Source organism: Mastigoproctus giganteus, chromosome 9, assembly GCF_048544385.1.
Source record: "Mastigoproctus giganteus isolate SK-2022 chromosome 9, ASM4854438v1, whole genome shotgun sequence".
Classification (NCBI taxonomy): Eukaryota; Metazoa; Arthropoda; class Arachnida; order Uropygi; family Thelyphonidae; genus Mastigoproctus; species Mastigoproctus giganteus.
Window position 1 is genome coordinate 33,721,039 of NC_143583.1, and position 24,739 is coordinate 33,745,777.

The 24,739-nt window shown below is 36.6% G+C and overlaps 1 protein-coding gene across 1 annotated transcript in view; it reads right to left on the reverse strand.

The window, feature by feature from the left end:
* The window catches only part of LOC150080139 (death effector domain-containing protein-like), a 53,483-nt gene that overhangs the window by 20,968 nt on the left and 7,776 nt on the right, over positions 1 to 24,739 (reverse strand). Inside the window, exon 2 of the mRNA XM_090381269.1 lies at positions 2,383 to 2,694. Within this exon, the coding sequence (XP_090237395.1) occupies positions 2,383 to 2,694 (312 nt within the window). The remainder of the gene's footprint in view (positions 1 to 2,382; positions 2,695 to 24,739) is intronic.

Genomic DNA, 24,739 nt, shown 5'->3' on the forward strand with positions numbered 1-24,739 from the left:
ATCTCAGGATGTCCAGCAATTGTTGTAACAGAAGAGAGTACTGCAAAATTTGAGGCATTAATTCTGGAAGAATGCTACATTAGTGAAAGAACTAGCTACAACGCTCCAAATTGTGTAGGGTCTGTGGAGAACATCATCCAACAAGAGTTCAATATGAGTAAAGTGTCTGCTAGATGGATTCCTAGACTTCTGACCTCTTACCAGAAGAAAGAAAGGGCAATGTGCACATAAAAAATGTTGTCGATTCACCAGGAAAAGCAAGGAGTTTTTTTTTTTTTTTTCCATGGCTAGTCACCATGGATGAAACTTGGATCTATCACTATGAGAAAAGAGGCAAAAGTGCAACCAAGTGCTGACAAGGTGGTGCTTTTTTTTGGGATCATCCTGGTGTTATTCTAACAGATTACCTTCAAAAGGGCTGTACTGTGACAGAGAAGTATTATTCCAATCTCCTCATAAAGCTACATGCTGCTATTAAAGAAAAACAATGGGGAAAGCTGTCAAAAGGTGTGCACTTGCTCCAGTGAGGAGTGCCCACAAATATGGGTTTGAAATATTTCCGCATCCTGCTTATTCCCTCGACCTTGCATCCTCAAAATTTCTTCCTCTTTCCTGCCCTGCAGTCCTTTCTTCATAGAAAACACTGCTGCTGAGCCATGGTTTGAAGTCAGATTTCTACAAACTAGCCTGTAGGAGTATACTGAGAGGTGGCAAAAACTTATTTCGTCTGGTGACTATGTTGAAAAAGTGTAATACATATTTGTTTTAACCTTCTATTACAACTACTTCTGGATGAATACAAATCCTTTTTGAACCCCCCCCCCATGTAAAAATTATTACTGCATGCCACCTAGCATTGAGGTTATGAACTAAGAGGCATTAGTTTTCATACCACCCTCATAGGTGCAATTCTATATATACAGTCGATTCCGCTTATTTGGGACACATCGGGACTAGTGCATTTTGACCCGATTAAGCTGCTGCCCCAATTATCTATATATTTTACGAAGTTTCACGTAAAAGAAGTTAAAAATACAATGGTCCCCCACTTTACAATTGGTTCACAGTACAATCAAATCACGTTACGATGGACTCACCACATAAAAGTACCGTTAACTATACGATGTGCAGTAAGTGCCGGTCATTGTGATCACATTTATGAATTGAATTTTAATTCTATCAAGCAGCGATTCTAATGAGCGAAAATAGGAGGAATATTATCCACAGGCTATAAAAGTAAAGATATATTAAGCACAAATTTACCATTTTTATACCTTTCCAATTAAAAAATTAAATGATACCCGAAAATCAGAAGAATATATGTGATAATCGGAATAATTAATACATACTGTAATATGTATATACTAACTAGTTGACATTTCTGTTCACTGACATTTGTGGGTGGGGCTAAAATGTAAAAAGATAAGTAATCAATAACAAAGAACTCGACACACAAATTGCAAGTAACATGATACGTGCAAGTGAAAACGGAGTAACAAGTTAAGAAGCATTAAAAATAGGAATGAAGAGAAGATTCTGAAAATTAATTTTTTTATATGTTGAAGATTTCATGGAAATAACCTACCTATCCATGGCAACCAATTTAATAGGACATTAAATTGGTTGCCATGGATAGCTAGGTTATTTCACCATAATAACCCACAGAATTCCAGCTGTCAGTATTATTGCAAATTCAATAAGATCAAGTTTACTATCCGTTTATGATAGATTGCACTAACAGAAAAGCCCAATAAACAGGTGACTGCTAATTGTTTTATGGTTGTGACCTCCAGAAATCCGACCGAATAACATGGTAAGGTCGGAGACAATCGTAGGGTAATCTCCAGTGCTACGGTCTTCTGCCCCGATTAAATGGCATTTTTCCCAATTAAGTGAAGTAAACCCTGGCTATTTTCTCGATTGGGTTCTGTTTTTTAAGATTTGCCCCAAATAACCAGAATTCACTGTATATATATTAATGCTATGCGCACTATTTTTACCATTACAACATTCAATATATTAAGGATTAATACTGCTGTAAAACATGTTCCCAACTAATATTTTCCATTCTTTATCTCGCTATTTATATATGGTAGAAGTGGCATTAAAGCAATTTTCATGTACAGAAACCTTGAAGTGATTCCAAAACAGAATTTTTTACACTAATGCATCTGCTTTTAAATATCTGTTGCTTTTTTTTTTTTCCATTCTGTGAATAACTACTTTTTTCTTTTTTTTAAACGTAAGGAATTCTCTTTTCTAGAATAGCCAAAACTAAGCTGCTATGGAGTAAGATGAAATATTCATCTACATTAACATAGACGTTGAAATATTCATTGACATTAATATAACATTAACAAATTAGGCAAGAATTACATTTACCACACGTATATTTCTTTCTTAGTCCAGATGGAGATTCAGCAATGGTCTCTTCTGAGGTTTCTTGTGCAGAGGCTGCTTCTAAATGTCTTGGACTTCTCCTTAAACGCTTAGTTGGAGGTTCGATATCAGACGTGTTGCTGGAAACAAAAAGTCTTTCTTCTGTAGAAGACGATGTTCTGGAATCTGGAAATGTTCTTTCTCTACCATTAAGCCTTTGAAATTTTCCACCATGCCTTAATTCTGGTGTGTCTGTTTTGGATTGAACACCCCGATTAATATGCAAAAGGTACTCTTCAACAGGATCTGTAGACACTAAACAAAAAGTTAGATTAAATTAATAGCTGTGTTAATATAGGAGCAACTTTATCTAAATGGGTACACACATTCCCAGCACTCAGATTTACACTAAACTATATAAAAATTGTCTTTCACACAAGTTTTTTAATTTGTACGAAAGGCATATGTGGCATAAATTAACTCTTAAATATTAAGTAGAAAAACAAAACAGACACATGAATTGGAGCAAAACTGTGGGTCAAGTTTATGACAAGACAACCAACTAAACTTTCAGACTAGTTTGGCAACATTTTGGCTCTTCTTTGGGAACTGCTTTCAAGTCTGCCCCAAAGAATGCATTGGAGATTGAAAGAAAAACTGAAGTGACTATGAAGCAAAGATTAAAAAAATTAGAGGATCACGAGAAGCTGGACATTATAGGAAGGTTTATGAACCTTCCTGTAATCTGTAGTATGTAACTAAAATTCCTTCCATTAGTGTTTCTAATATAAGTGCAACTACTATCACAAGTTTTCAATTTAATAACTAGAAAAAACGGTATATAATAATTATGCTTAGAAAGGTGAAAATGTTTGAGACCTTTGATTACTCAAGTGAAGTAAATGTGAGTGGGACATCAGATGTAGTAAAGATAATCTGGAATACTCTTGAGGACTATCTACAATTGAGAAAGGCAAACATATTTGAAGCTACTACTAAAGCAATGGCATCAATTAAAAAAAAAAAACTCAATGCAGAGTCCATTGCCAAGCAATCCACATTTCAGTAGTGTTGAAACTGATTTTAACGCGTACAATAACAGTGAAGTACAGAAAGCTTCTGGTTATACTCCAGCATAACCATATAGGCCAGAGGAGTTTACTACTTGGTTGGCAAGAAAATTATCATAACCATGTTTAGTTAAAAGTTGTGTGAAATTCAAAGATACAGGAATGTTTGTAGGTGGCTGGGTGTAATATGCCCTGAAGTAGACTGAACTCAGAAAATGAACATAAATTTACTAGTGGAGGACTAGAGAGAGAAAAAAAAGAAGTCAAGTAAATGCTTTTTGTATTTTGGAACTTGGGTGTAAACAGGCCTATACAAATTGAGGGTAATCAGTGGACGAAAAGTCCTGAGGGGGGCACTTAATTGTCTTATAGCTAGAATTATTGGTGGATCAGTAAAATAATTTTGCCAAAATGGGGAATGGTGGCTAAAAAATTGCAATGCTTCTTACTGCATAAGTTTTGAAGAAATAGATTAAAAAAAAAAAAAAGTACTTGTAAACTTTTTTCAAACTCTCGCTCAAAACAATTTTTCTTGAAAAATTGTTTTGAGCAAGAATCCATCTCTTTGCAGTTGCTTTAACTTCTTCACTGGAGATGTTCTTTAACACTTTGGGAAGGAACAAACAAAAAAAAAAAAAATCACTTGAGACCAAATCTGGGCTACCAACTTGAAATCCCAGTGACACAATTGTCCTCCAATGTTACATGGCTGAGTGAGGTCTTACCTTTCATAAAATAAGCTTATAAATAATAATGCTTATCTCTCCATTTATTTACTTTTTATTCTTTAATTATCTGCTTAATTTTTAATTATAATTTATATACACACACAGGAGGTAATAAAGCCCTTTACCACTTTTAAAAATTCATTCAAAAACCATAAGTTGCATAATTTTTTTTTTTGCATTTTATTTTAAACAATAAAATATTTCAAATATTTGGCCACCAGGGGCCAAATGATTTATTCATTCCAATAAACAAATCACTTTGTGTTCATTATATAAAAAGAAATGACTTTTGAGAGATCAAAGAATCTGAACGTATTTGCTAGTCATGGTTTTATTCTTCATAGTTAAGATTAAAAAAAAAAAAAAAAAAAAAGCCTGAAGCTGCAGCCCTAAATTCAAATAAAGTCTAGTCAAGTTTGTTTTAAGATGTTGCCTAAGGATAAAGCACTTAAATTTTACAATAATTTTGCAAACCAACACTTACTTGCATAATCTCAAGTAAGTAATAATTTTCATTTACTGTGAGTCACAACCACTCCTAAGTTAAACTGCATAAAAATCATTGTATTTTAAATTTTATTTTATATATTTTGCACTCTTCAAAAGCACAAAGGAGTGTTCACATGACCATTTCCTCTGAAGATAGTGTAGCTAATCATTTCAGATAGCCTTAGCAAGCATTGTGCTTTCTTAAATTTTCTTTCAAAATCAGTCACTGCCTTTTCCTCCCTAGCTCTTATCCCATATGGTGCTGTGGTCAGTTGTTCCTGTCCTTACCCCCATGAGTTTTGTTATCCCCTATGTATCTTTTTTTGTTTATATTCCAACACACCACTAATCATTTTGATAATACAAACATTACCATATTTAGTAGTCACATTGACTCACACCACAGTCAACTTAAATATGTGTGTTGCTACCAACTACTCTGCTATGTCAGGTTCAGTCTTCCATCACTCCACACATCTTTCATACCTATCAATTTGTTCTTTGATCTTCGTCTTCTGGTTTCCAATGTAATATTTACCTCATCTTTTTATGCATCCACATCATCAATCTATTTTTGTCATCCTGAACTCCCCCCCCCTCATATATACTCATTCCTAATCCTATCTTTTCTGGTCATCCCCACACACAACTCATTCTTCTCATTTTTATAGTAGGCATTTTCTTTTCTATACACTTCATACATCCTTGCTTTCTACAATTTTTATTTCAATTTCACTGGCATTTTCTTATCATATACCTTGACTGAATCATTTTGTTCTTGCTACTTCTCTGGTTCTTCATCTTGCCTCCACTCCATACCCTCTGAAACACTCCCTATACTCTGTCTTCACTATTCATTTTAAGGTCACCCTTTTCCCATATTCTTCCTCTATTTGTTTACTCTGTCTTAATTTCCCTCTATTCCTATACATCAATGCTATGTTATCCACATATATGATGGTATTTCTTCCTACACTTCTGCTGTTCCTCGCCCAAAGGGTTAAGGGCTAAGCACCAATTCTTGAAGTCCAAATACAATACCAAAGTAGCAGGATGTTCTGGCACTCGTATGGATGCCATTATATAATTTCTGTTGGACTCTGTCATATGCTTTTTCTTGGTCAAAGATGTTGTGTAATCTCTCTCTCTCTCTCTCTGCTTTTCTTCATAATTCCCCTCAGTGCACACACACACACACACACACTGCATTCATTGCATTTTATCCTGGAATAGGATAAATCTAAATTGGTTTTCTGTCACTGTACTATCCTTTTAATCCTCTTGTCAATTATCTTTTCACAGATCTTTAAACTCTGGCCAGTTAACTTGATGTCCCAGTAGTTACTATAAACATGTATATCTTCTTTTCCCTTGTAGATTTAGGTACTGTCTCACTTTCCACATGTCGCATTTTCTTTCCTTTCATCACTTTACTGACATGTGTAAGCCACTCAAATTCTCCTCCCTACCATTTTCCAGACTTCTACTGGCAAGCCACCTGGTCCCCGTGCTTTATTTCTTCCCAATTCAGCAAGTGCTTGTTGATTTATACTTTCTATGATTCCTGCATACCTCATCTGTATTCTTTTTTTACATCTTTATATTATGCCCTGCATTCCTGAAGTGTTTATGTTCTTTTGTTTCTTTTCTTTTAATACCTCTTATTCATCTTGATTCTACTACCTTCCCTCCCCTCCTCCTTTTGTAACCCCCAGCATCTCAGCAGTTTTATCTTTCACTATAAACTCTTGTACTATTTCCCATTCTTCAAGTTCAACTCCTTAAGTTGAGGTCCCACTATTTCTTTAAATAGTCTCTTTCAGGTTATAGAATTTTATTTTCTTCTCTGTGTGCCACCCTATGTTTTTCAACATCTTGTGCTGTAAATGCTAAATGCTCTTCTGGTACGATCTTACAAATTCTTCTCGTTCTCTACCCCCCTCCCTCCAATTCACTAAAAAGTAAATCAATTTGTTACTTCTTCCCCCACTTTTATTTTTATGTTCTTTTCTGAGGCAATGCATTCACAACTAACAGATCGTGTCATAGCCAAATTAAGAATAGTTTGCCCCAGGGAAGGATGCATTAAGAATAGTAATCCATTGCTCGCTTACCAAAATTTCTATTTCATCTCCTTGTCACACACAGGACAGGATGCAGAGAGTTGTTATAAATGATCATGCTACAGTGCATACACACTGACTGTCTTCAAAATTTTTAACCAAAAGGAAGAGGAGTTTGAAGAGCAAATAAGCATGCTGATTTAGGTGCAGCGCCACTAAATAAAGGCCTTAAGTAATCAGTAAAAACACAGCCTATCCTCTTCGAAAGTTTGCTCTTTTGTGATTTTCCACTTGCCATGACAAGTGTAATGACCATATTCATAACAAGTCACACATATATATATTATATTCTTGGATAAAAGGTAAAATATAATCTAGGGTCTATAGTCAAAGATGTATTACACAATCATCCCGAGACACACAATATCCTAACTGGATGACAACTTTTTTTTTTTTTTGGCTGATGCTGCATAAGCTCATAAACTTGCTTTCTTGCATCACATGCCACTACTACTACTTTGCACTGAAGGGAAAAGCTTATTTGACCAGCTTGACAAACTACTATAATATGGAAATACAGAATTGGATGTAAAGAAACAATACTGACATTAGACTTGAGCTTTAGGAAAGCTTTTGATAGGTGGGTGCTGTTTTCTATTAGGGTAATAGGCAAGATCCTGAAGTGAATCAAGAAATGGCCAAAGGACAGGACGCAGAGAGTTGTTATAAATGATCATGCTTCAGAGTGGGCCTCAGTTTTAAGCAGGATCCCTCAAATTCAGGTTAAAGCTGCTCTTGTTCCTAAATTTCTTGAATGATATAGATTGAGGAATAATAGGTATGATGCTGAAATAACATTGGAAGGGTGATTAATGATGCAAGCAATGCTGAACTACTTTAGAATGATTCAGCCAAGTTCATGGATGTTTCAATGCTACCAAATGTAAGGATCTGCATTTGGAAAAGAACTGAAAGACGTAAATGAGGAAAGAAACTTGGGTGTTTAATACAATTCAGACATGAAGATCAGTATGCACTAGTCAGGACGGTACATGGTGTCTTATCAATGATTTACTGTTCCTTTGCATCTAGGAAGACAGTTTCATTATGCAAGTCAACAGTGGGACTGTATTTGGATTGATGGATTTCTATTTTTCTGGTGTACTGTATTTGGAATATTGTTTGGAGACAGCATTTTAGAAAAGAAGTGATCTTGAAAGGGGTTCAAATATGAGCAACAACTGTTGAGGATAGCAAGGGTCGATGCAGCAAAAACTTAGCTTCCTTACATCTTTTTGCCTTTACTAATTATAATGAAATAAAACAAAATAGAGTACAACATCTGTATACATAACATTTGTGGACTAATGTTATTAATGGGCCCAGCACCGAATCCTGGGTACCTCCGTAGGAGGTACCCAGGATTCGGTGCTGGGCCCATTAATAACACTGCTGCTCCCAGGATTGGCCCTCCGTAGGAGGTGCTGGGCCAATCCTGGGAGCAGCAGTGCTTAGCACACGCTTCTTGATCTTGGACCGGGATTCGAGCCCATGACCACCAAATACGGAGGTTGCAGAAAGGTCAGGGAATGACCACCGCATATCCCCGGAGCAATATGGCCTTAGTTGCTAATGCTCCTAAAAAAAACCAAATAACAAAAAAATAACTGAACCCTGTCCCCCCAGAGTTCGGTGCTGGGCCCATTGTTGTTTTGTAAATTTATCAATGATATTGATGAAGGTATATCAGGCTTAATGTCCAAGTTTGCAGATGATACAAAGGTTGGCAGGATTGTTAATGACAGTAAGCTACTGTAACCAGATCTACAAAAGTTAGGCAGATGAGCTAAGAAGTGGCAGCTGAAATTTAACACTGACAAATGCAAAGTACTGCATATGGGTACCAGTAATCCAAGAGAAACGTACCAACTGTGTAGTACTACACTCAGGGAAGTGGAGAATGAAAAAGATCTGGGGGGTAATTGTGCAGTCAGATATATAAAGTTCTTTGACAGTGCAGACAGGCTGCCAGAGCAGGGCATAGAGTCTTGTCAATGATATATATGAATTTTGCTAGCAGAGACAAGGAGGTCATTATCCCTTTGTATAAGGCAATGGCAGAATACACCTTGAGTACAGATGTGGAGACCTCACTTTAGGTAGGATGCTAAGAGTTGCTAGAACGAATATAAAGGGCAACAAGACTGGCGAGAGGAACAAAGGGGTGCTCTTACAAAAAAAAGACTTAAGTTATGCAAGTTGCAGCATCTGGAGACTAGGCACCTACAAGGTGATCTGATTGAGGTGTACAAGGCCTTGAATGGTTTGAGCAGGCTGAATTCTGATGGGATTCTTCTGCTTGCTCAGATTACGAACCTGAAGAGGCATAAATTTAAATTGAGGAAAGACAGTTGTAGAATGGATGTGTGGAAGTTTGCCTTTAGCCAGCAGATAGTTGATTGATGGAACAGACTTCCATCTGTTGTTGATAGCTTAAATAAATTTAAGGCTGAACCGGGGAGGGTTTTTTTTGCTATTGGTGTATAAGCCTGCTTTCTTGCATCATATAGATGACTCTCATCAACCGGTGCAATACCACCACTTTGCTTATTGGAGGCTTGAAGTGGTGGAACTCATGTTTAGTTTCCAGAGCTAAGTTCTAATCAATCCTTCCAATATCTTCCAACATGCAGTAAGACTGATGACTTTTGAGGTTATTATGAACATCATTGCAAGATCCAATCTTCCTTACATTTCAGGGGTACAGCTCTAAAACGGTGGTCGCAGGCCAGCCACTAGTTACTACACTGGACCGAACCTATTGATAACTCTTTAGGAGGCTTCTGGATCAGCTAGTGTATAACCTTGCTACCTCTACTCTGCCAGATAGCGACTGGAGGGGGTCCGAGTAGTGTGTATGCGGGGGACATGGTCGAGGCCACGTTATGTCAAGGATCTGGGTATATTTTTACCATATCCAAAAATTTCATTACTATATAGAGCATGTCCCCCCACCACTGCTTTTTTCTTACTATTGAATACACCATGAATTGTCAAACTAAGAGTAAGCCTATCTGCAAAAAGATCAAACCTCCCAAACACTTCCTAGTTCGTTTCACAAATATACATTGTCTCAATTCTAATCTCAACGATGTCCATTTCCACTTGCAGTCTGCTCAACCCCCATGTACTTTTTCTGACAGAATCTCAGTTATTGGTTGATTCAACTACTGCTCATCTCAGATTCCCAAATTATTCGCTGTACTATTCCTTTTGGCTCAAAGGTGGTACTTGTGCATATGTCCGTTCCGATATTCCCTGTCAGACTTAGTAATTTGGAATCTCCTCTTTTCGATCTTCTCTGGCTTAAAATCTCTACCTCACTGTATCAAATTCATCTGTCGCCTCTACCATTCTCCAAACTCTACTAATCACTTGGAGCTCTTTGACTTCCTCTCTCTCTTTGCAACTTGACTTTCTCCAGTCCAACTTTCCTAACAGTGAGGTAATTTCCCTTGGTAATTTTAATGTTCACAACTCCAGCTGGCTGAGATGCTGAGGCTTTTGCAATTACTAATGACCTTGCACAGATTGTTCATTTACCTACAAGAATACTACGCAATCCTAACCATACAGACAACACACTTGACCTTTTTCTCACAAACAACCCTTCTAAGTACGGTCGAAGTGAGTGGTCTTTTAGGCACCTCAGATCACAACTTGGTGATTGTCTCTTCTCCAATGGAGCCTTTATCTCATGGCTATTCCCAACCTCATTGTTTGGCATTACAAGAATGCAAAATGGGATGACCTGCGAAATTTCTCTTCTTCTTTTCCTTGGTCGGATTACTGTTTCAAAACTTCTGATGTCAATATTTGCTCAGATCGTGTTAGTGAAATTATTCTTGATGGAATGGAATCCTTTATTCCACACTCCACTTTAAAATCTTGTCCTTTATCTAAACCTTGGTTTTCAATAAACGTGCTAAGGCTGTTCATGCGAAGAACGTTGCATATGGTAATTGGCTTGTTTCCAATTCTTTAGTTTAATTTTTTGCCTACAAAGCTCGCAACAATTGTAAATCAGTTATTAATCAGTCCAAACTAGATTTTGAACAGGCTAAGAGTAGAAAACCTGCTTCTTGCCCTAATGGTAGCCAAGCATTCTGGTCTCTTGCCAAATCTATTGGCCGCAACTTTTGCCCATCTCTGATTCCACCTCTGTCAAAACCAAATGGTTCTGTTGCCACTTCAGCCAATGATAAAGCTTACCTGCTAGCATCCCATTTCTCTTCCAACTCGTGTATTATTGATCTTGGTAAAACACCTCAAACCATTCTCAACACGCTCCATTCAATGCCTCCTGTGGTCTTCCATCAAAAGGATTTGACGAATCTCGATGGCAAGTAATCTCCAGGTCCTGATGATATTTCTCCACTTGTTCTCAAAACCTGTGCTCCTGAACTTACTCCTGTTCTTTGCCGCTTTTTTCACTTTCTTATTCCAAAGGTGTTTTTCCTTCTGCTTGGAAATTCTCATATCTAGCCAGTTCCTAAAAAGGGTGACAAGTCCCTCCCATTGCAATTAATTCTACTCTTTCTAAAGTAATGGAAAAAGCAATTAACCGCCAACTCTTAAACTACCTAGAAACCTTCCGTATGATCAACGATCGCCAGTATGGATTCCATCAGTGTCAATCCACTGGTGATATTCTGGCTTATGTTACCCATTTATGGACAAATTCAATGGAAAAGTTTGGTGAAACACAAGCAGTTGCACTTGACATCTCAAAGGCTTTTGATCGTGTTCAGCATAAAGGTCTTCTAAACAAGCTTCCATCTTATGGTTTGCAAACTGTTTTTTGTAATTGGTTATCCAGATTTCTCTCTGATTGCTCAATGAGGATGGTGGTGGATGGCTCTCTGTCTTCTAACTTCTCTACTAATGCTGGTGTCCCCAAGGTTCAGTTCTTTTCCTCTTGTATATTAATGACCTTCTTCCATTGACTGGAAATCCTATCCATAGTTCTGACAATGATAGCACATTGCACTCCACTTTCCATTTTGAAAAACCTTGCCCTGTTCAATCAGCTTCAACTTCTCGAATATCTGCTACCAATTTCTTAAATTCCGATCTCCAGGTAATTCTTCAGTGGGGCAAAGACAACTTAGTTGATTTCAATCTTTCTAAAACTCAGTCTTGTCTTATATCTTGCAAAAAGGATTCTTCTGCTCCTATGCTTATCTTTGGTGACACTCCGATTTCTAGGCAAAATTATATATCTCTTTTGGAGATTACCCTGACTTCTAATCTCTCTTGGCAAAAGCACATAAAAAAAAAAATATTGCTTCCTCTGCATCTAAAAAAAAAAAAAAAAACTTGGTTTTCTCTTTCACTCTCAGCATTACTTTTCTTCCAAACAGCTGTTCACTCTGTACAAATCGCAAATCTGCCCTACCATGGAATATTGCTCCCACATCTGGGAGAGAGGTTTTGGGGGCACAGCCCCAAAACCTCTTTTTTTTTTTTTTTTTGATTTGGTAGTTATTGGCGCATCGGCTTCTGTAGCCATATTGCACCTCCCAAGGTTTTTGCAGTACTTTGATCCAAGCCCGAGGCGGGAATCGAACCCGCGACCTTTGGGTTGCCGGGCAGGTACTTTACCCACTCGGCTAGCCCGGTCGGCACCCCCAAAACCTCTCTCCGGCTTTTAGATTCCATTCAGAAGAGGGGAGTTAGGTTAATTAATGACTCTTCTCTAACAGTCTCTCTACTTGCTGTCTCATAGACGTACCATTTCTGCTGCATGCCTCTTCTACAGATAATTCCATGGGCACTGTTCTTCTGAATTGGCTTCTATAATTCCCACTCTCTCTTTCAAAACAGTCCGAACCCATGCCACAACCAGCCAACATCCATTTACTGTTCAACTTCAAACTCACAGAACCAACTTTTCATCTTCCTCGTTTATTCATTCAACTGCCTTTTCTGGAACAACCTTCCTTTGTACATATTTCCTGAAAATTACAGTCTACAGAAGTTCAAGTCTAATGTCAACAAATATCTTCTTTCGTCTTCTCAATCTCCAATCCAAGCACGGTACTAAGCACTATAGGTTCTAATACCTCTAGTGTTTGGGGTTTTCATAAAAAAAATGCCCAAATTAATGCAAGTGTTTTGACTTTTGGTCCACCCAATTGACACATTTTGGCCTTTGTTGCCCTTGCATTGTAAATGTTATCAATTTATAACAACATGAAATAAGGTATGCTGCATGGCTTATTATTATTAATAACTGGTAGCTACTCCTGTATGTATATGTGATGCAGATTTGCCTCCATACTTCCATGTAAATTCTTGCACATTTCTATCATGGGATGTGCAGCATGCTTTCTTGCTGATGTCTTTGCTTCAGCTGTTCTGTTTAGTATCAGTCTTGTGTCATATTGGAACCAACTCTCATCTCCAGCAATACTGGAAGTAATGAAGTTTGTCATCAAGAGAAGTTTGCAGAAGGTCAGCACCGACCACAGTTTCCTTTTGTTCTAGGTTCAAAGTATGTATGTAGAATCATCAACCTTACAATTTTCTTTTTCCCATATTCTCAGTCAAAATTTGGCAACAACTGTTTGTGTATGTTCAGCATTTCTGCTGGCATCTGAACTGTTACTTGGTGATCATGTTGTAAAACTGGACTCTGCTGATCTTTTCATCAGAATGTGCAGTGGAAGGGAGGTCTGACCATCGTCATCTTAAACACTTCTTCTATGACTGAAGGAAGGGGACACTAAAGAGCAGCGAGACGATCCACATTATTTTGATCATGGGGGATTACAGTGCTTAATTCCCCTCCATCACTATAAGATTCTTGAGGTGGGGGTGGTCAGTGACACTTATCATCCAGTTTTAAACTAATTTTTTATGTTAATTCACTGCTTACTCACCTCTGCAAAACACCAGACTAATACTAACCAAATTTGATAATCCAGCAAAGTTCAAAAGAAAAGTGTGTTGCCCATGCTACAACAGAAATTAATGTGCAAGAATTTACATAGAAGGAAGGAACTCAGTCTGCTTTGTGTCTATCTAAAATAAAAAAATAAATAAATAAAAATCCTGGAACTTTCTATGAAATAAGCTGTAAAATGTGACTAAATTTATGTTAGCTTTGGGAGAGAGAAAAAAAAAAAAGTCTTATAGATAACAACCAAGTGCTTCCACCTATCTTTTAATCATTGGAGTATAATATATGCTAATGAAAGAATGTTTCCTGATGGATGCATGGGCAAATGAAAAAGGCAATGAACCTGTAAAATGGGTCCACTGTACCTATTATATGCATTTTTGGAAAATATGCATTGCATTCCTTTCTTTTGGGATTGAAAATTAAGCATATAGCAAATGAAGATATAATAGAAGAATAAGTATAAAAAGCATTAGCATTAGTAGAGGCATATGATGCAAGAAAGCAAGCTTATTCAGCATTAAAAAGCAGATGCATCACAAAAAATTAAGCAATGAGAGGTGAAATATATATATCATAATTAATAAAAGTATTTCCAATTTAACAAAAATAATAAAAATTACATTTTCTGATTAAAAAAAAAAAAAAAAACACCAAACCTGATTTTAATATATTATGCCATGTAACTGGTTGTACTGTCCAATTTTTGGTTCATGAGACAGAAGATTGAACATGATTTTGAAATGACTAATATAAAAAGCCAGAATCTGAGAGTGCTTCTAACTGCCACTTACAGGAAGCAAAATATCTGACTGAAAGAGCTCAGAACTGGACAATCCAGAAGCTCAATATCAGCCAGGGCCAATCTGCAGTCTACCTTGCAACTCAGCCTTCCAAAGAGTGATACTACGAGCTGTACCATTAAAGCTGAGACCCAAATACTAATCAGAAAGTAACAGGCCAATGCAGCTCATCAGGATAACAAGCAGATGAACCAATAAAATCTAAGCAGTAGACAGGCTGCCAGGTCAGCTCATCAGCTTTTATCAATGACATACAAGAATTTTACAAGCAGGGAGGTGATTATCCTATTTATAAAGGCAATTGTCAAGCCACATCTTGAACACTGCATACAGTTCTGGAAACATTTTAGGAAGAACGTAGAGCTGTTGGAATGGGTACAGGAAAGGGCAACGAGACTGGTGAGAGGGAACAAAGGGGAGCACTTACCAAGAAAGGCTTCAGTTCTGCAAATTGCACCATTTGGAGACTCAAGGTCTGTGAGGTGATCTGATTGATATGTTTAACACTTTGAATGGCTTGAACAAACTCAATGCTGATGGGATTCTTCCTCTTGCTCAGACTATACACATGAGGGGACATAAATTCAAATTGAGGAAGGACAGTTGCAGAATAGATGTGCAGAAGTTTGCCTTCAGCCAGCAAGTGGTTGATTGCTAGAAACTTCCATCTGTTGTTGTGGAAGTTGATAACTTAAATAAATTCAAGGAAGAAGTAGACAAACTACTAGAGGGAATGGATAGGTAAAATGGGAAGGTTTTTTTTTTTTTTTGGCTGATGATGTAAAATCATTACAGTGAAACTTCTCCTAACGGACACCTCTCTTTAACGGACATAGTCTTTTGAGTTTCAGTTTTGTTCAGTGTCGTGTGAAGTGCACAATGTCTTCTCGTAAACATTTAACTTTAAAAGATAAAGTCGAACTCATTAATGCGTATGATCGGCAAAAAAATAGTGTTCACAATCTCGCTGCAAAATTCAAAATCGGGAAGACGCAGGTAAGCGACATCTTAAAGAAAAAAAAAAAAAAAAAAAAATGAACTGCTCAAACAATTTTGGCAACACGGAAATGATCAGGTTCAAAAATCATTCCCAAAAACTGTTGGACTTCAAATTCACAATGTTACATATGAGTGGCTTTGTCGCGCACGTGCTAAAAAAATTCCCATTAATGGGCCTATTATTAGGGAAAAGGTTTTGGAGGTTGCAAAATCTATGGGAGTAAATGAGTTCAAAGCTTCTGTGGGATGGCTAGACAAGTTCAAAACTCGGCATAAAATTTCTTGGAAAACCGTAAGTGGTGAAGGTGGATCTGTTGATACTGAGGTTATAACAGAGTGGACTGTCAAATTGGAAGATTTATGTTGTGATTTTGAAGCTAAGGATATTTACAACTGAGATGAAACAGGGTTGTTTTTTAAAGCTCTTCCTGAAACAATGAGTCTAAAAAATGAAAAGTGCCAGGGCGGAAAAATTTCTAAGGAACGCTTGACTGTACTATTGTGTACAAATATGCTGGGAGACTTTGAACAACCTATTGTTATAAGAAAACCACAAAATCCTCGTTGTTTCAAGAGCATAAAGTTGAATCTTTTGAATGTTGACTGGAAGTCTAATAAAAAAGCGTGGATGACACGAGATATCATGAGCGAATGGATAAGTCACTTAAACCAAAACATGATTCGTCAAAACAGAAAAATTATTCTTTTCATGGATAATGCTTCATCTCACCCGCACATTGAATTGTCCAACATTCAAATCGTTTTTCTGCCACCAAACACATCTGCAGTGTCAGCCCTTGGATCAAGGGATAATAAAAAATAAAAAAAAATTTTAAACTTCACTACAGAAAAGGTGTTTTAAGACATCTCATTGCAAACATGAATGATGTAACATGTGCGAGTGACCTTGCAAAGAAACTCAGCATCCTAGATGCGATTCAATGGATTTCCTCTTCAGTAAATGCAATTAGAAAACAAACTGTCGTGAACTGTTTTGTAAAGTCTGGCTTCTCAAACGCAAAAATTGAAGTTGTGAACAGCAATGTGGAGCACCAAGAAGAACAAGAACTTCAACATCTATTGATAATGTACAATACTTCCACTACAAGTGACCCTGGCTACAAAGATATAGACTCGAACCTCACTACAGAAGATGATGCTCTAGATACGAATGACATTATCATCGATATTTTTCAAAAAGTTTCTCGTGAGGATGAAGAAATGGAAGGAGGTCATTCTGTAAAAGAACATATTAACAACGAACCACTGATGAAAATAGAAGAAGCGCTCATACAAATCAATTGTTTAAAAATGTTTTTCGCTGCTGAAGAAGATACTGAAGGACTTTCGATGGTTTCTTCACTCCAAACAAACGTCGAAAACAAAATTATCAGCCGGAAGAAGGTGCAGAAGAAAATAAGTGATTACCGTATGTATTTTTCTTAAGATAAAGTCATAATATGCATAGCACAATTGTATGTATATTATTTACAAAAATATTGTGCAAAATCTGTATATAATTTAATTTTACATTAAACATTTAATGATTTTTCTTTATCTCTTGTATATGTAATTGTATATTATTAACAAAAATATTGTTCAAAATCTGTATATATTTTAATTTAATTTTGCATTAAACGTTTAACAATTTTTCTTTCTTTTTTTTTCCCTCCCTCAGACTTCTTGTTAGCGGACACCTCTCTAATGGACAACTTCTCGTTCCCCATGGCTGTCCATTAAAGGAAAGTTTCACTGTATTTCATGCATCATTTGCCACTATTAATACTATTCGGCATCCATTCCTCCTTATCATTCAATAACATTCTTATTAAACACAAAGGTATTATTTAAAATGATAAGAGATATTACTGAAGACAAGAAACAAGATGAATGGGATTCCATAGTGCAAAATTCTTTTGAATTCTGTGCTTGGAGCATTATATAAAAATGTACTGTCTATACTTTGAGAAACTAATGAATCTTCATAACAATATCAAGAAATGGACAACAGTGAAAGAAATGGTGATGCAACACAGAAATTAATTTTCTTGTAGGCTAAAGGGGAAAAATGCAAAATGAATCATTTTGAAAATTACCTCAATGTAGTAGTAAAAACAAAATAATTTTTATATATAGTAGTATTATTAACTCAGGCTAATCCTTCCCTATGTATATCTATTTTCTATGGTATATATCATAAGTGGCCAAACAACTTCAGAAAAAAAAAAAAAAAAACTTGCAGACAGGCACTTGGATGTTATTATTAGCCATAGGGTGCAAGGAAGCCTGAGGCTTATGCTGCACCAGTCAAAAAAAAAGAAAAAAATTTAAGTTACCCTGAGAGAGAGAGAGAGAGAGAGAGAGATCACCAAGAAAGAGAATAATGATGATATCCAGCTCAGGACCCTGAGTGTGCCAAGCCCATACTCACCAGATGTGAGCCCCCGGGTCTAATGCTTTAATAACCAGGTAACAACTTTCGAGAAATTTGAGCAATTACAAATGTATATAATTGCATCGAGCTTCATTAGAAAAATACCAACAATTCTATTTGTTACAAAATAGTTATGAGCAGACTAAAAGGAAGTAGATAGCTTATTCTGCTGCTTACAAGAAGATTTTTGATGTAGACTACCTTTGGCTATAATGTACCAGTCTGTATGGTATGTTACTTCAATATGACCTTTGTACATTATATCTGTACAAGTATATGGTTTCTGGACTGATTTGCATGTTTTGCAAGTTGAAAAAACTTAGTGGGCAATACCTATTTGCACCACCTAAGATCACCTTACTAGTCTCGGGTGAAGTTTTGATTTGAATTCACATTTTTCCAAATGAGTAACAAGTAGTGAACCCACTATACGGTCGTTACATCTATTTTATAATCAGCTTTATTAGGATGACAATATCAAAATTTTCCTTTCTTTTACTGCTTTTCAATGTTTCTATCAAAACACGTTCAAAATACATACCTTTATTCAGCACATTAAACAATTAAAACAAAACTATTTACTAATATGGTTGCTGAAGTTATTAACCTTCCATTTATCAGATGATTTATATTTTTAATAATGATGATGCAATATTTTCTGTTGTTGTTTCCATTTATTACTGATGAAACCTAATGCTTGTTTATTTATTAGCCCAAGTGTAATCAATGCTAATGAATAATTCCTCATGGATAGGTGAATTGATGAATAAAATGAGGACTGCCAATGAATGACCATCTGGTTTTTTTGAAAATTGCATTTCATTCTTTTTTTTACAGGAAAAAAAAAAAAACCAAATAGGTGAAGAGATGATGGAAGAAAGAGTGGAAACAATACATATAGTACAAGAAATTTAAGGATGAGGAATAAGCCAAATTTTGTAAACCAAAATTAACCAAATTTTGGTTTACAAAATTTGTTTACAAAAAACCAAATAATCAAAAAAAATTCAAAAACAAATATTAAAAATTACATTTTATGATTAAAAAAAAAAACCCCATCATAACTGGCTGTTCCCCATACCAATTTGTGGTATGGGGATCATACCTTTGAAATATGTGGCTACAAACAATAGTATTTTTCTTTTATTGTATATGTAAATTTTATTTACAAGGAATAGTACGCTATATTTATGAGGTTCTCAGGCAGGGGCATGTTGTCTTTTGTTAAAGGGACTCGCATGAAAAAAAATTTCAGCTATGAAGTCATCACCAGTAAAAATTGATTTCAAAAGCAGGTCCCTCATTGGTAGGCAAGTCATCAAGCTTCTATAGATTATATTGTGATAATTTTTGTAATTAGTTTAAGTGGGTAATTTCTAAAGATAATTCTTCAGAGATTATCTCAATATTTTTTATTATTTAACTTTTTAAATTAATTACTTAAATTTAATTAATTTAAAATTAAAATTAGTAATAAAAATTACTAATTTAAAATTAGTTAGTAATTTTTATTACTAACTGTAATAAAAATTCACTTGAATTATGGCATCTTTCCTTGCACTTGCTGTCTCATATATGGAGGGCTGATGGCAATTCTTTTCTGTATGCTAGATGTAGGGAGTGCAACAACCTTAGATCACAACTGTGTACTCTTAGGTGAGATTCAGTCTATGAGAACACACAAGTTGATCACCTAGAGTAAAATTAAACTGGGGAGCTGACAGAGATGTAAGTGTAATACTATGCTGGGTGACACTCTCCTGGGTTCAACAATGCTCTGGTTCCACAGAGATAGTCTTATGGGATTCAAAGGGAAACCTGTAATATATTCTGTCATAACGTCTGCCAGGCATTAAAATTGATGACAACAACTAACCAGTTATCAATTTTTAAGAGTACTAAAGGATGTGAAATGAAGTTCTGAGCAGTGCAGATGGGCTGCAAGAGTAGCTCATGGTGTCTTGTCAATGATATACAGGAATTGTTCTAGCAGGGATAAGGAGGTGATTATCCCCTTGTATAAGGCAATGGTCAGGCCACAACTTGAGTACTGTATACGGGTCTGGAGGCCTCATTTTAAGAAGGATGTAGAGCTGTTGGAACGAGTACAGAGAAGGGCAACAAGATTAGTGAATGGAACAAAGGGTTGCTCTTACGAAGAAAGGCTTAAGTTTTGCAAATTACAGTGTCTGGAGACTAGGCACCGGCGAAGTGATCTGATAGAGGTGTACAAGGCCTTGAAATTAGTAATACACTACTGGGAAAACAGATTTTCGAGCCATCTAAATGACCATTATTTATTTTAACATGCTGAAGAAAGTACAAGGGCTCTAATATCAATAAAATTTGATTTGTTCTCACCAAGGATCCAAGCTGCATCAAAATTTACACTGCAGGAACCAAAAGCAGATAGTGACCACACTGTCATATTTAACCCCAAGGGCTCACATCTGGTGAGTATGGGCTTGGCACACCCAGAGTCCTGAGCTGGATATCATCATTCTTCTCTTTCTTGGTGATTCCTTTCTACTTTCTTTCTCTCTCCCTCTCTCTCAGGTTAACTCAGAAATTTTTTTTAGCTGATGCAGCATAAGCCTCAGGCTTCCTTGCACTATATGGCTAGTAATAATAATAATAATAAAAAAAAAACAGATAGCATCCAAAGAAATTTCTGTGGTGAAAGGAAAAAAAAGACTTCAATTTCAAAAGAGGGGAACTATAGTGGATTGAGACATCTCTTGGGCTTAATAGAGCCCAAGAGATGTTGGATATGAGTTCATTATGGGAATATTCAAGGAATTTATCATGGAAACTATAAATGCATTTATTCCAGTGGAGAAGTTCTGCAATAGAAAGTCGCTCAAGTGAATGATAAGGTTAATGGTTTAATTAAGCAAAGGAGGGGAAGGAATATATGATATTTAGACTATTGTGAGATACCAAAATCAGTATCTTATGATACTTAGAGCCTATTTTACCCCATCAGTGAAACACTGATGGGGTTAAGACTGGTGAAAGCTCAGTACGAGAAACAACTAGCAGAGAAACTAGTAGCTAAAAATCGAGACACGTTCTTTTTTTGTATATGATCAAAAGTCACAGAAAGTCAGCATAAATTTGCAATGCTCTTCACAGCTGGACTGTTTGAACCATAAGGGAACAGTGACAAAAAATCAGTTAATTGAAAATTAAGTGATATATATAATATATCAATCTTCAACACAGTCTATGGGAAAAACTACTGAAGCTGAATTAAAGTAAAGATCCAAAAGTGGAGGGTACACATCTTGTTATCAGAAAAAGTGCTGCATGTAAGTGCATCATTCCACTGGGAATGTTAATGAGATCATCAATAGACTCTGGCATGAGTCTATTGATGTAATGGGCAACTATAAACCAGTGAGCTTTATTTCGGTAGTAGTAGTAGAGGCATGTGATGCAAGAAAGCAAACATATAATCATCAGCCAAAAAAAAAAAAAAAAAACTTTCACACATCCATTCCCTCTAATGTTTGTCCAGTTTCTCCTTGAATTTATTTAATCTATCAACTTCCACAATGACAGATGGAAGTTTATTCCAGCAATCAACTACCCACTGGCTTAAGGCAAATTTCTGCACATCTATTCTATATCTGTCTTTCCTCAATTTGAATTTATGCCCCCTCAGGTTCGTAATCTGAGCAAGAGAAAGAATCCCATCAGAATTGAGCCTGTTCAACCTTCAAGGCCTTATACACCTTAATCAGATCATATCACAGGTGCCTAGTCTCTAGACACTGAAATTTCCAGAAAGTAAGCCTTACTTGGTAAGACCACCCACTTTGTTCCCCTCACCAACCTTGATGCCCTTCTCTGTACTTGCTCAAGCAACTACATCCTTCCTAAAATGAAGCCTCCAGACCTGTACACAGTACTCAAGGCATGGCCTGACCATTGGCCTTATATAAAGGGATAATCACCTCCTTTTCCCCTACTAGCAAAATTCCTGTATATCATTGACAATAACCCCATGACATGCTCTGGCAGCCTGTCTGCACTACTCAGAAAACTTCATATCTGACTGCACAATTACCCCCAGGTCTTTTCAATTTCTACCAAGTGTAGTATCGCACAGTTGGTACGTTTCTCTGGGGTTACTTCTACCCATGTGCAGTACTTTGCATTTGTCAATATTAAACTTCATTTGCCACTTCTCAGCCTATCTGCCCAACTTTTCTAGATCCTGTTGCAGTAGCACATTGCCATTACTGTCATTAACAACCCTGCCAACCTTTGTATCACCTGAAAACTTTGATATTAAGCTTGATATACCTTCATCAATATCATTGATAAATATACAAAACAGTGGGCCCAACACCAAACCCTGGGGTTACTTCACTAATAACATTAGTCCACGAAGAGCAGCATCCACTGATTACCACTCTGTTGTCTTACACTCAACCACTCTTATCCATTGTAGCAACTTGCCCTTAATACCATACTGTTCCAATTTGTACAGTAGTCTTCCATGTATAACAGTATCAAAGTTTTCAGTGAAGGGTAAGATCATGGAATCTATCATTAAGGATACAAGGACCATCTAAATAGGAATGATATCTTTAATGAATCACAGCAATGGTTTGCAAAGGAGATGTCTTGCACTGCAAGTTAATTGTTATGCTGAAGTTATAAAATAGCTGAATGCAAGAAATAACTGTGATATTATTAACTTGACTTCAAAGCTCTTGATACAGTTCTCCATAAAAGGTTGAAGAAAACTGGGATCACCAATAAGAACCTTCATTGGATCAAAGGCCCACTAAAAGAGACAGTGTAGTCACAAATGAACATACCTCAGGGTGGACCAGTGTAGCAAGTGGAGTCCTTCAGGGATCAGTACTGGGACTATTCATTTCTCATCTCCTTACTGACATTGATGTAGGAGTGCAGTGTAAGTTGCCAAATTCTGCTGATGACTTTAAAAGGCAGGATGGTTAATGACTAGAACTAGGCCATTTTGCTTCAGAATGGCCGATTGGTTGTAGAAATAATCTCGAAAATGGTGACTGCAGTTTTCTAAATTAACGTTTGCACTCTTGGAGAGGAGAAATTCAGGGGTTAATTATAAGGTAGAGGGATCACAGTTAAAAGTGGCTCATGAAGGAAAATACTTAGAGATTATAATTCAGTCAGACATGAAATTTTCCACTCTGTGTAACCAAGTGACTATGAAGGCACATGGTATTCTCTGATATACAAGGTCTTCACAAGTAGTGAAAAGGAAGTCTTTGTTCCTCTAGATGGCTAGACTGCATTTTGAATATCGTGTTCAGGTCTGGAGGCATGCATCAAGACGATGAGTTTTTAGAAAGGCAACCAGATTGGTGAGGGTGCTAACTGATGCCCATATGAAGAATGACTTAGCTGTGGACTACAGAGCTTGTCAATCAGATATCTCACAGGTGCAGTCTGATCAAGCCCTGAAAGAATTGCTAAAATGAACATGGGAAGCATATTTTCATTTTGTAGAAGAGAGAGAGAAGAACCAAGAGGCACAAATACAAAATTTTGATGAGTAACAGTAGTATGGATGTACTATTTACTTTCAGGCAACGTGTTGTAGATCGCTGGAAGAAATTACCTGCCACAGTGAACAAGGCAGAGTTTGGTAAAGTTCAAAGCAGATTTCAACAGTCCCCTTTTGGCAAGGCAGGTACGAGTGATAGAGAGCCCTTATGGTAGATGCAGAAAAAGTCCACTTCCTCGCATCATTTAGCCATTAAAACACTATTGCTAAAGTAGTCTTGTTACATTGTATCAAGCTAATTTTTTTTAACAAGGGGCTAAGATAATGAGGTGCTGAAAAGGGGGGCTCATAAGCCCTCTCCAACATGCCCCTGCTCAAATCAAGCCAACAACTACTGATAATAAAAATATAGGCCTAGAAGATTAGTCACAGAATCCTATTCTGATTTTTTTTTTAAAGAATTATTTGCATGATTTACTAGATGAAGATTTAATTAGATTTACTCTTGCTGCCCAAAGTCGTATGTGGTACTCTGACTCATTTTAGCATAGTTAAGAGAATACTTGGGTAAGCATTTTCTGATAAATGAATAGGCCATGTAACCCTAACGCATGGTCTGATCACATTCTAGCCCCAAATCTGCCAGATTTTTAACAGTGGGGTTATTTGAAGTTCATCATTTATATAACAAATGTAAATACTGAAATGCTAAATGCCTTCAACAAAATGTAGAAGCACATCCAACCTTTTTTTCTGGCTAGGGGCCAAAAGAGAAATACTGAAGGCTGCAGGAGCATGGGTTCTCGTAGGTTGTTCTTAATTACGCATTTGTCAAAATTGGATTTAATTTCTGTAGATTGTTCATATTTAAATTTTTTACATTTAATAATTAAATACATCTATATAGGATGTCTATACAGAATATAGACAAAGATGGAAAGAACATGTAGAAAGAATGGAAGATAATAGATTCTCTAAATTAGCTTACACATATAGAGCAAAAGGAAAAAGAAACAGAGGAAGACTGAAGAAAAGATGGGCAGACCTCTTCAAGATCAGAAGAGGCAGATCGTCTAATCCGTGAAGGAAGATAAGATAATTAAATTCAAAAATTGAATGTTATTATTATGACATTAATAATATTTTTATTACAGTGATAATAATACTGTTAGCCAATCAGCAGCCATGCCACAAAACAGATTGGGCGCCTCAGTAGCCAGGTGGACAGGAGCAGCAGTGCGTAGCACACGCTTCTTGATTAGACTGGGGTTTGAGCCCGTGACCACCAAATACAGAGGATGTGA